The sequence below is a fragment of the Pteropus medius genome, unplaced genomic scaffold, assembly GCF_902729225.1.
Source record: "Pteropus medius unplaced genomic scaffold, Ma_sr-lr_union100, whole genome shotgun sequence".
In the NCBI taxonomy this organism is placed as follows: Eukaryota; Metazoa; Chordata; class Mammalia; order Chiroptera; family Pteropodidae; genus Pteropus; species Pteropus medius.
The window spans coordinates 2,727,662-2,739,899 of record NW_024344378.1 but is presented as its reverse complement, the minus strand read 5'-3'; the positions used below and the strand labels follow the sequence as shown (position 1 = coordinate 2,739,899).

Here is a 12,238-nt window from a genome sequence, read left to right as displayed (position 1 = left end):
TTACAGGCCAAGGCACAGTTAGTATGCCAGGACCCAGCACATCAGCAAGGAGCAAACAGGAAGGGAAGAGCTGAGCAGACCAAGGCCCTGAAGACTGTGAACAGTCAGTACTGCCCATTACAGAGGTCTCTTACCAAGGGTTACATGTTGTCCAGAAAAAGAAGAAAAGCAGTCACATTTATCATATAATGAGATACAATAATATAGGAAAAATAAAAATATACAAAATATATAACAAAATGAGGAAGAGACTATAGGCAACCTTTATTTTTTATCTTTACAAGAAAAATTTAATTACTTTTATTTAAAAATTGGTTTTTTGCTGTTAAGGTCCTGCCTCTTCATTAGTAGGACCACCAAAGGCAATTCTTTCGCCTAAAAAGCCAAAGAATATAAATAATAACTCAGTGAGCGACTTGTTTTCCTGATTAAACATGTCAGGATGCTGGGTGTGGTCGGCTCAAGCAGTACAGTAAGGGGAACTGAGAACATACAGGGAAAATCTTAACAGCAACACCCAGCAGACAGGGTGGGACACAGGGACAAGAAACCAAGGGCGAGGCGATCTGATGTGAACAAAAAAGCAAACGTCTGTCGTCAGAGCTGAGAGGCATACTCTCTGCAGAACTGCAGTACTCATCACAGAGCAGGAGAGGGAAGACTAAGGGGGGAAGGGCAGTAACTGTCCACCAGTGCAACGCTGCTGTCCCTCCAGTTCTTGGGGACAAATTTTGGAATATGAAGAGTTCACACTCTTAAAAAAAAAATCAGTGTTGTTAGATTCATAACCAAAAAGCTTAGAAAGAAATCTAAAAGAAAAGGAAAAACAACAAGACCACAGATTACATCCTCAAAAAGCCCACCAATCTCTAAAATTAGAGCTTTCCTACGATTTGAGTGAAAATTCTAATCGAATGATTCACTTATATTGGACTATTTAAGGGCATTTAACAGTTTCTGAGATCATCAGTTACAGGTGCCAAATGAAGCTGTGAACAGGTCTGGATGTTTTAAGGATAAAAAAAATAAACATTTTTTATTTTGACAATTTAAAACAGACGAGTGTTGTTTTCAAAATTCATCTCTGATTAACTGTAATCACATTGTTTTACAGGCAGCTTCTTGTTTTCTGTTATTTATGTCTAAAAAGTGGCACTGTGGGATAGGGGCGAGAAGAAGACTTCACTGAATGAATACCTTTTGTATTACATTCGAGCTTTTTTTTTTTTTAACATATCCTTAGATCACCTATTAAATGAACAAAAAAGCTTTCTCTTTAAAGGAAAGGGAAAACAGCAATAACTTTTTCTGAATCTGGATAGCTGTGTTTGGAGAGGGCTATGTTTAGCAAATGATTGCAAAGAACATTACATAGACTGATAACTTAGTTTTTAAAAGAAATATTACATAGAAGCACATCTGGGCTTTACCTTAATTAGATTAAAAATTATAACATAACCAGACTTCCCATGATACCATGGTCTTGCATGAAGACAGTCTGAATATTTGGAAACATATACACCTAGAAAGTATAAAATACAGATTAATTTACAATTTTAAAAGATTGTTTCATATATACAATTCCTATGTAAAGCTACTTTAGCTAAACAAGACAACACAAAAAATAAAAGTCAACATTAAAAACTGTTGACACTGCTTAATTTTTAAAAAACTACTCGAGTTACTCTAAAGGTATGGAAACATTAGAGCTAAGACAAGAAAGAACATATTTGTGTGATAACCAATTTTCTACTTGGGTACAGGAACCAAAATGGGATAAATGTATAACATTCTTAGAAAAGTCTAAGTTTTTTTTCTCCATGCAATCATTCAATGAAAAGATTTATGGTAATGTGATTCTGAAGTTATTTTTTGCAAAAAATCTCAGCAAGTGCAAGAGTCATACCTTATCCACAGGGAAATGTGTTCCAAGACCCCCAGTGGATGCCTGAAACTGCGGATAGTGAACCCTATGCATACGTGTGTATTGTTTTCTTATACCTGCATACCTACGACAGCTTAATTTATAAATCACGCACAGAAATAGGTTAACAAAATAAAATAGAACAATTATAACCATATATCATGATAAGTTATGTGAATGTGGTCTCTCCTCTCTCAAAACATCTGATTGTACAGGCATGCCTCGCTTTACTGCTCTTCGCTTTATTGCATTTCGTAGAGAACTGTGTTTTTTACAAATTGAAGGTTTTTGGCAATCCTGCATTAAATGAAACTTACAGAGCCATTTTCCCCAAAACATTCATGTCTGTGTCACATTTTGGTAGTTCTCAAAATATTTCAAACTTTTTCATGATTATCGTTATTTGTTTATCTGTGATCAGTGATCTCTGATGTCATCATTATACTTTTTTCGGGGTGCCACAAACCACACTCACATAAGACTTAATCAATGTTGTGTGTGCTCTGACTGCTCCACCAACCGGCCATTCCCCGTCTCTCTCCCTCTCCTCCAGCCTCCCTCTTCCTTGAGACAGGACAATAGTGAAATCAGGCCAATGAATAACCCTCCGGTGGCCTTTAAGTCTCAAGTGAGAGAAAGAACTGCATGTAAACCACTTTAAATCAAATACCAGGGCTGACTAAGGTTCGTGAGGAAGGCACGTCAAAGGCCGAGGCTGGCTGAAAGGTAGAGGCCTCTTGTGCCAAACAGCCAAGTTGTGGAGCACATGGAAAGTTCCTGAAGAAAATTAAAAATGCTACTCCAGAGAACACACCAAAGAAAGCAAAGCAGCCTTCTCGCTGACACGGAGGAGGTTTTAGCGGCCTGGGAAGATCAAACCAGCAACCACATTTCTGTAAGCCAAAGCCTAACCCGGAGTGAGGCCCTGGCTCTCTTCGATTCTATGAAGGCTGAGAGCTGAGGAGGCTGCAGAAGTGAAGTCCGAAACTGACAGAGGTTGCTCCATGAGGTTTGAGGAAAAAAGCTGTCTCCACCACATATAAGTGCAAGGTGAAGCAGCAAGTGCTGATATAGAAGCTGCAGCCAGTTATCCAGAAGATCTAGTCACACTAAAGAACAGATTTTCAGAATAGACTAAAGAGCCTTATATTAGAAGATGCCGCCATCTCAGATTTTCATAGCTAGAAAGGAGAAGTCAATATGCCTGACTTCAAAGCATCCAAGGACAGGCCGACTCCTTTGTTAGGGCTAATGCAGCTGGTGACCTTAAGCTGAAGCCAGCGCTCACTCACTATTCAGAAAATCCTAGGGATCTTAAGAATTATGCTCAGTCTACTCTGCCTGTGCTCTATTAATGGAACAACAAAGCCTGGATATTTCTGTTTACAACATGGTTTACTGAATAGTTCAAGCCTACTACTGAAGCCTACTGCTCAGAAAAGAAGAGATTCCTTTCAAAATATTACTGCTCACTGACAATGCACCTGGTCGCCCAAGAGCTCTGGTGGAGACAGACAATGAGATTAACATGGTTTTCATGCCTGCTAACAAACATCCATTCTGCAGCCCATAGACTTCTCATTTAAGAAATACATTTCGTAAGGCTGTAGCTGTGATAGACAGTAATTCCTCTGATGGAGCTGGGCAAAGTAAATTGAAACCTGGAAAGGATTCTGCATTCTACATGCCATTGAGAACACTTGTGATTTATGGGAAGAGGTCAAACTATCAACATTAACAGGAAGTTGGAAGTAGTTTATTCCAACACTCATGGATGGCTTTGAGGAGTTCAAGACTTCAGTGGAGGAAATAACTGGAGATGTGGTGGAAACAGCAAGAGAACTAGGATTAGAAGTGGAGCCTGAAGATGTGACTGAATTGCTGCCATCTTGTGATAAAACTTTAACAGACGAGGAGTTGCTAATGTGATTTCATGAGATGGAATCCACTCCTAGTGAAGATGCTATAAGACTGCTGCAATGACAACAAAGGACTCAGATTATTACATAAACTTATTGGTAAAGCAGCAGCAGAGTTTGAGTGTACGGACTACAATTTTAAAGGAAGTTCTTCTGTGGGTAAAATGCTATCAAAAGGCATCACGTGCTAGAGAAATAATTCGTGAAAAGAAGAGTCGATCAATGCAGCAAATCTGTTGTCTTATTTAGAACCACCACTCTGATCAGTTAGCAGCCATCAACACTGAGGCAAAACCCTCCACCAGCAAAAAGATCACGACTCGCTGAAGGCTTAGATGATGGTTAGTGTTTTTTAGCAATAAAGCATTTTTAATTAAGGTACGTACATTTTTTTTTTTTTAAGACATAATGCTACTACACATTTAATCAACTACAGCATAGTGTAAACATAACTTTCATGTGCTGGGAAACCAAAAAAATCTGTGACTTGCTTTATTAAGGTATTCACTCTATCGCGGTGGTCTGGATCCAACCTCACAACATCTCCCGGGTGTGCCTGTACTGTCCTCACCCTTCCTCTCGTGACGTCTTGGTGGAGCGATTCTACCATAAAGGAGTGGCTTTCTGATTATGTTGCCAGAACACGGGGAGCTCATCTTTGTTTCTGCTTCCGAGCGTGCGGGCTCTTGGCTCTGTACACTAGGCCTGCTTTATCACGTGCTCCGCAGCGCTGCCACATACAACCAGACTTCGTCCGGCCTCCCAGGCTCCGCATATGCCCTGGCACGTCCTTTGCATTTTTAGGTTCTTTTGGGCATCTTCTTCCAGAAGAGCCCAGTTTCATCACAACTGAAGACTTGATTTGGTTGGTATCACTTTTCTTTAATCCTCTTCTCCAACTCTGCCAGAAATGTGGCAGCAGCTTCTTCACAGGCAGATGTAGCCTCTCCAGTAATATTTTACTTTTCAGTTCAAACCTATTCCTGAATCTGTGTACCACCCCTTGCTTGAAGTAAGTGGGTCGGTGTCACGCATTTCAGGGGGTCCCAGGCTGAGGTCTTCATATAAGCTCAACGCTTTCTGGAGCAATGTGATGCCATCAGTTGGGACACTTTTTCTGTTCACGTGTTCCACCACAAATTTAATGTCTTTTCCATCTTAACTAAGCATTTACCACGCACTGTGGCTGTAAATTTTGCAGTTTTAGATGCGACAGCAAACCTAGCATAAATTTCTTTTTCCTTCTTCATAATTTCACAGATAGATTTGTTCTTATCGCAGATCTCAGCAACCTCAGCATATGGTTTTCTTTCCTCACTGAGAACTTCCAAACTTTTCACTTAAAGGAAGTACTTTACAGGCTTCTCTTTGGCACATCTAAACTGCCGGCATCACTACTCTTGCACTTTGGGGTCACTACTAAGTCAAGTAAGGGTGACCTGAACACAAGCACTGCCATACTGCGACAGTCAATCTGATAACTAAGAGGGCTACAAAGTGACTAATGGGCAGGAAGCATGTACAGTGTGGAGATGCTGGACAAAGGGAAGACTCACATCCTTGGTGGGACAGCTCCAGATTTCATCACGCTGCTCAGAACACATGCAATCTAAAACTTATGAACTGCTTGTTTCTGAAATTTTCCATTTACTATTTTTGGACTTTGGTTGACTACAAGTAACTGAAACTGAAGAAAGTGAAACCGCAAGATAAAGGAGGCTGCTGTGTTTAGTGACATGTGACGTTTACTACATGACAGGTCTGTGCTAGGCAGCTGTGACACAAAGATAAACAAAAGGAACAAAATTCTAAGTAGGGAACAGAGTGAACAAAAGTATGGAAGCATAAAAGATCATAAATTATTTAGAACAGTAGGCTAGTGCTGGAAGCAGGGGAGAAAGCGGTAAAAGCTACAGCTGAAAAGCAAGCTTGGGACTGAGCAGTAAAGATCTTTGCAGAACTAGCTAATCAGCTTCGACTTTACTCTGCAGGTGGTAGAGACTCATGAAATCTGAGTCTGAAGAGGGGAGAGAGTAGTAGCAAGACCAACTAGAAAGCTACTGCAGGAGCTGAGACAGAAGAGGATCCCACACGGCGGCAGAAGGGAGCATAAGGAGGAAAGGACAGGTTTCACAGATGTTCCTGAATGGAGGCGTCAGTTCTGAATTATAAAAGATAACGGTGAGAACACTCTGACCTACTGGAAAAGCAAAGAACTGATGGTCAGAAGCTTGGGTGCCAGTTCCCAGTTTTCCACTTACTAAGAACGACCACGTGACTGAGGACTATGTCACGTCAGCAGGGAGGGTGGGCCTGGGTCAGAGATACATAAACCGCTAGGTTCTCAGATTTAGAAAGAGCTCAAACTTTTAAAGCTATAAAACACTACATTAATATAAAATATTACTATTATACACAGAACTAGCCATTTCTATTTGAGCCCAAAACGGTAACTGTGTATATACACACAGGCAGTGGTGCTGTTTTATTATCAACCCCAGTGTATGCACTTGTTAGGGACAATGCAGCTTCCACTCCACCATCCCTGAAGCCAGCCTCTCACACAGCAACAATAAAATCAGGGGATTGTAGGAAAACGGCCTTATTGTTTAGAGATGTGAGCTGAAGTATTTACTTGTAATTTATTTTCAAATTCTTCAGCAAAAAAAAATTTTTCAACAAATGAAGGAATGATGCAAAACATGTTAAACCTAGGTGATGAGTATATTATACTACGCTTTCTTTTTCTATGGTAGTATTATTTTTCAAAATGAAAAGAAGGGGGAGTTAGAAAGAATAGGCAAGATAAAGAGCTTTTACGCAAACTGTTACTGGGTTATGACTTTATCCCTTTCCATGTCTTCCAGAAGAGCTAAATGCAGTTTTAAAAATTTTGTTTTACCCAGTTACCCAGCAATTCCACTTCTAGGTATATATGCAAGAGAAATGAAAACACACACCTATACAAAACCTGTACACGAATATATACAGGAGCATTTTTCATAATAATCAAAACATGGAAACCATCAAATGTCCATCAACTGATGAATGCAGAAAGAAAACATGGTATAACATGGAATATTATTCAGCCAAAAAGTGAATGAAGTACTGCTACACGTTACAACATGGATGAACCTCATAAACACTCTGCTAAGTAAAAAGAACTTAGTCACAAAGATCATATATGACTTCATTTATATGCACTGTGCTGAACAGGCAAATCGAATGAGGCAAAAGTAGCTTAGTGGATGTTTAGGCTGGAGGTAGTGGGGGATGCAGAGTTAGTGCTAAAAGGGACAGGATTTCTTTTCAGGGTGATGAAAATGGTCTAACATTGATTGTGCTGGTGATTGCAAAACTCTGTGAATATAGTAAAAATCACTGAATTGTACACTCTAAATGGGTGAATTGTCTGGTAGGTAAACTTTATCTCAATAAAGTTATTTTTTTAAAAAGTCAGCAGGAATCTAGACATGAAGCTCAATTATCTTTCTCAGTCTTGATCTCCAAATTCCATAGCATCTGACATAGCTAAATACCCCTCCTTAGAACCTTCTGCTGTCTGTAAAACTTTACTTCCTGGATTCTTCATCCATCTGACTGCTCTTAACTCCTCCTCCTTCTATATCCTTCCCATCTCCCCACATCTTGGTTCCACAACAATCCAAAAGTTCTGTTCTTGGCCATCTTTTCCTTCTATACTGTTCCATATAACAGTATCTTTGGCTTCAACTAACACCACCCAATCTCCACTCCTAATCTCTTTCCCAACTATTTTTACTACCAGCAGGATATCTTCCAGAAACACTTATGAAAATCTCGTTATTTCTCAAATTTAATTCATGAAAGCAGTAGTGTCCACTTACTGAGAGGTTACTAGGTGTGTGCTGTGCTCAGCACTTTTAGTCTCACGTGTCCTCACAACAAATCTAGAAGACAGTTTTATCTATTTTACAGATGAGGAAACTGAAGCTTAAAGAAATTTGGTGTTAATCCATGTTCTTAACCATAAGATTACCTTTCTCTTTTAATGTATCAGCTTTCCTACCAATCTCCTTTCCTTCAGTGTCTCCCTTCGTAAAATCACTGTAGTGTAAGTTTAAACCCTTATCTTTGACTATTTCCTCTCTCTTACTCATCACATTCCACAGTTGCCAAGTTTGGTCAGTTCTATCTACTCTCCATTCCTACTGCCATTATGATAGTGAAGAAGAGATCTTCACTAGTCCTGGATACCCGTAATAACCTCCTAGCACTGAAAGATACCTTTAGCATCTTTTCTAGTCCAACCAACCTTTAAAAGAAAGAGTTCTGATCATGTAACTCCTTTTGGAAAACCTTTAGTCTTAGACTCAAAGCTCATTTATATGATAAAGTTCTGATTCTAAAAATTATTGTTTATCATTAATGAAACTGGTGCTTAATATGGGTATCCTATGATATAAATTAAACCCTATTTCATTTGTAAAAGGGATTCTTTTTTCCTACAGACTTACCTTTTGCTGGGTCACCCAAAGTGCTGATAGCACTGCTGCCAATACAGAGTCCACGCTGACATACCAACTTTGCCTTTAAACAAAAAATAGTACTTTGCTTATCATATCAGTCTTGGGAGAGGTAATGAAATAATGCTATAATCTATAAGCTTTCAAATACATAGACTCTGTACACTGTGTGTATTCATGGCACAAAGCAAGCTTATATAAGGCAACTGTGTTCTGGTTAATAGTTCAAAGTTTTTCATGAAATTTTGTCATTTCTGTTAACAAAAATGTCACCACCAAAACCAAATTAAGCAAGATCACAGATAAGTCCTCTCTTAAAGATTTTTCAATTATAGCTTTGGAATCACTAAATTTGAAAACATTTTACCCCCAAATGTTTTTTTGTAGGATGAATCCATAGTATCTTATTTAGAAATAGGTGATATATAAATTCTTCTGGTGTTACTGTAAAAATCTTTACGTTAGACACTAATATTAATCATTCTTTAAGCAAATGCAACCTTGTTCTTTAAAATTCATTAGCCCAACCAAAACATTACCTTTGAATTATGTTAAAACTGTATCTAAATGCCAAACATATCTTTGGAGACATAACCTGCACACAGTTCCTCCTCCTACAAGTTAGGTACAAGCAATGGTATGGATGTTCAACCTTCAAAGACAGGTGTGAAATAATCCCAATTAACTAGAATGCTGGAAGAGCTCCTCTTATCTCAAAACCATGTATTTAAACTTGAAAAACCTCCACGAGGAACATAAAGTATCTATGTAAACAATAATACAGAATGGAGAAATATCCATTCACTCCATTAAAAGGCATTACTGATACTTAAGAAATTGTTTTAATTCAAATCTCACCATGAGATTACAAGTGTATTTAAAATAAAACTATAAAGGACCTATAAAAAGTTGTATAAATCAAATCTCTTTCATAACTGGCTTTTACTGTCATTTACACTGCCACCAAACTAACAAAAAAGACTGATGAACTGGTAATCTTACAATTCTTACATAACTGAAATACCAATATTTAAGTTTAATGATATCACTAATTTTATACATAATATCACAACATTAATTTTCTACAACCTAATTCCCTTACCTGATTTTCAGTTTCAAACAGAAGAAACCCGTAAGTTTCTTGAAGTTCTTCCTGAGTATAGTTACTTGCTTTTTTTTCTTGGTAAAAAGTTTTGTACTGTATAAAGAGAGAATAACCAAATGCTATAAATATGTTATTTTGCCTTGTAAATTAATTTTTAAAATGCATCACCTGCATTTGAAGTACAAAATGGGATGAAGAAGCACTAATCATTAGCTACTAAACAGTCATAGGGAGTATAGTCAATACCATTATAATTGGCTGTGTGTAGTGCCAGATGAGTGCTAGAGTAACTGGGGGGATCATTGTTATAAATCATATAAATGTCTAACCAATGTACTATATACCTGAAACTAATATAAAACAAAATAAAAATAAATAACTGCATCATCTGAATTCCTCCTAATAAAAGACTAATAAAATGTATTATTTTCCTATCCCTTAGAATACATTATCATTACCTTCCAAGTGATCATTTCCAAGGATCTGGTATCTACTCTGAAAAGTGACAGCTTAAAAAAACTAGGCTTATATACCCAAAATGATGGGTCTATTTCTTTAAAGCTAAAATAAAACTAACACACAGGTACAGTGTGTACCAAGCACCTCACCTCGTTTAAGAAAATGTCATTTTTCACCAAAGTCACTTGACTGTACTGAAAACCATGCTCAGATGCAGAGTCCAAGTAAGAAGTATGGAGAATTGAAACTGCCCTCTGGAAGACAGAGTCTGAACTCAAGGACACTGTCTCAAAAACTGTAAAACACAAACAAAAATAATGCAACTGTTTAAGATAACCAAAAAAATGGGGTTTTTTGGCATACTAAATATCACTGAATACTTCATCTATTTCCGATATAACTAAAACTTTTACAATGTATTTTGGCTATCATATCTACAGTGTCTTAACTTAAAAGATCGCTCATGCGAAGAAAATAATCTAAATGAATTACAACTGAGGGTGAATCACTTTCAATACAAGAGTAAAACATACTCTGCCAGACCCCTTACGCCTTGAGGTTTAAAGCTGTTGCTGTAACTGCAGGGGACTGTACTGTCAAGCTTGTGGTCCGTAGTCACTAACCCATGTTTCTCACCCTTACAATTTTTTAAACCTACATCATATTCTGACAAACTCACCCTTCCCACTTTCTCATCAAATCCCCGAGTCTACCAGGTTCCTTTAGAGGGGCCTACTGTTGCGCGCTCCACAAACACATTAGAAATCACCAGTTTAGATGGGTCTATTTAACCTTACTTCTTATGGGTTGTATTATAAAATCATTTGTTTCATTTTACAAAAATAAAACTTTATTACTTTTTTGAAAGTGTTTTTTTGTTTGTTTGTTTGTTTTAAAACCATACCTATTTGCTATCCCACAGATTCTGATATGCCCTTCCCAGGAGGGGCATGTTTCCTAATTAAGAATTGCTGACATATCCAGTAATTCTCTTGATTGAACCTGAGCCTTTCAACTTGACAAGTCTTCACTTTAGCAAGAACTGAGCCTAATGAATTCTGATAACATTTAACCATTTGATTTGATTATTGGCCTCTGTTTGTATCTTCTCTACTTTCTTATACAAGATGGGGGGTGGTGGTGGTGGCACAAACTGATAATTTATAAATAATAAAGAATATAGAACAATTCTATAGCACTGGAAGTTTTAGTTATATAGTATAAATAAGCACATTAATATGGCTTCCTAATCTTACCAGAACTCTGCAAATTCAAGTTCAAAAGTTAAAGGGGAAAAAAAGCATTTTCATTAAAATTGACTTATGAATAACAGAAGTTAAAGAAAAAAAGCTAGACTGTCATAGAAATGAAACAAACACTTCAGTAAAATTAATTTGGACTAAACTGTCCTAACACTTCAATTATAAAGGTAGTTTAAAAATGTTTTAATAAGCAAAACTTCCTAGTAACAACAATGAAAGATTATAAATAACAAGGAAAAAAAAAGAGCATGAAATATTTAACTTTCTCAGGTTGGTACATCTGATCCATATCAATTCTGTTATACTTTTTCTCAGTTTCACTTTCTCCTTCAATATCAGTACAACTGTACGTTCAATCACAAGGACATTCCAAAGAGATTAAAATAGCAAAACACGGTGACAATAACATTATGGTTTTCTTTAGCTGCATTAACTCAAACTGGGAAGCTTATGCATTTGCAAATTCATCTTACAAATGCTAGCAATACAAATTTGTATTGCTAGCTCTAATACAAATGAGGAGTCCTTTAAAAATTATAATTTTGGAAACTTTGTATTTAATATTTTTTAAAAGGCAATGTAATATTAAAAATCTAAGAATAATCTGAGACTCAATATTTGAGCAATACGTTGCTTACAGTGAAATAAAGGTTGTTACAGCTTTGGAAACTAACCCCGTGATCATCAGCTCCTCTAAATTCCGCAAGATGTTAATAGGTAGGAACAGATTCTAAGTTTTGTAAGTACTGAATATTACCTATATCCCTATTTTTGAGTGTCAATGAACAATAAACTGAAAACTGTAAAAAATAGTGCAATTAAAAAAAACTGATCTCACATAGTGCTTCACAAATACATGTGGTCAGAGAACGCTTTATGCCAGTGTGTAGAATATTGTTCTCAGTAGAGCTAATAATGATTTAAAATAAGAACAAGTAAAAAATGAATTACTTTGTGCGTCCATATTTTTATTTCTAATACTATTTATGGTTTAAAATGCTCCCCCTTTAGGTCAGCATTCTCCAAATAGCAGTGTATTTATAAAAGTAATCATTTTACAGTTA

At 37.0% G+C, this 12,238-nt stretch overlaps 1 protein-coding gene across 13 annotated transcripts in view; it reads right to left on the bottom strand.

Moving 5' to 3' along the window:
* TASOR2 (transcription activation suppressor family member 2) overlaps window positions 1-12,238 on the bottom strand; it is a 66,329-nt gene that overhangs the window by 36,065 nt on the left and 18,026 nt on the right. For 10 of the 13 annotated variants that reach the window (XR_005654592.1, XR_005654593.1, XR_005654591.1 and 7 more), the window contains 4 exons: window positions 10,062-10,207; window positions 9,451-9,546; window positions 8,340-8,412; window positions 1,431-1,522 (listed from right to left, as the gene is read on the bottom strand). The exons of 1 other annotated variant lie outside the window; for it this stretch is intronic. Coding sequence is in view for 2 of the 12 variants with exons in the window: in XM_039870998.1 (XP_039726932.1) it covers window positions 1,431-1,522; window positions 8,340-8,412; window positions 9,451-9,546; window positions 10,062-10,207 (407 nt within the window). In the remaining 10 variants the exon portion in view is untranslated. The remainder of the gene's footprint in view (window positions 1-1,430; window positions 1,523-8,339; window positions 8,413-9,450; window positions 9,547-10,061; window positions 10,208-12,238) is intronic. 2 more of the 13 variants (XR_005654595.1, XR_005654596.1) reach the window with 2 other exon arrangements.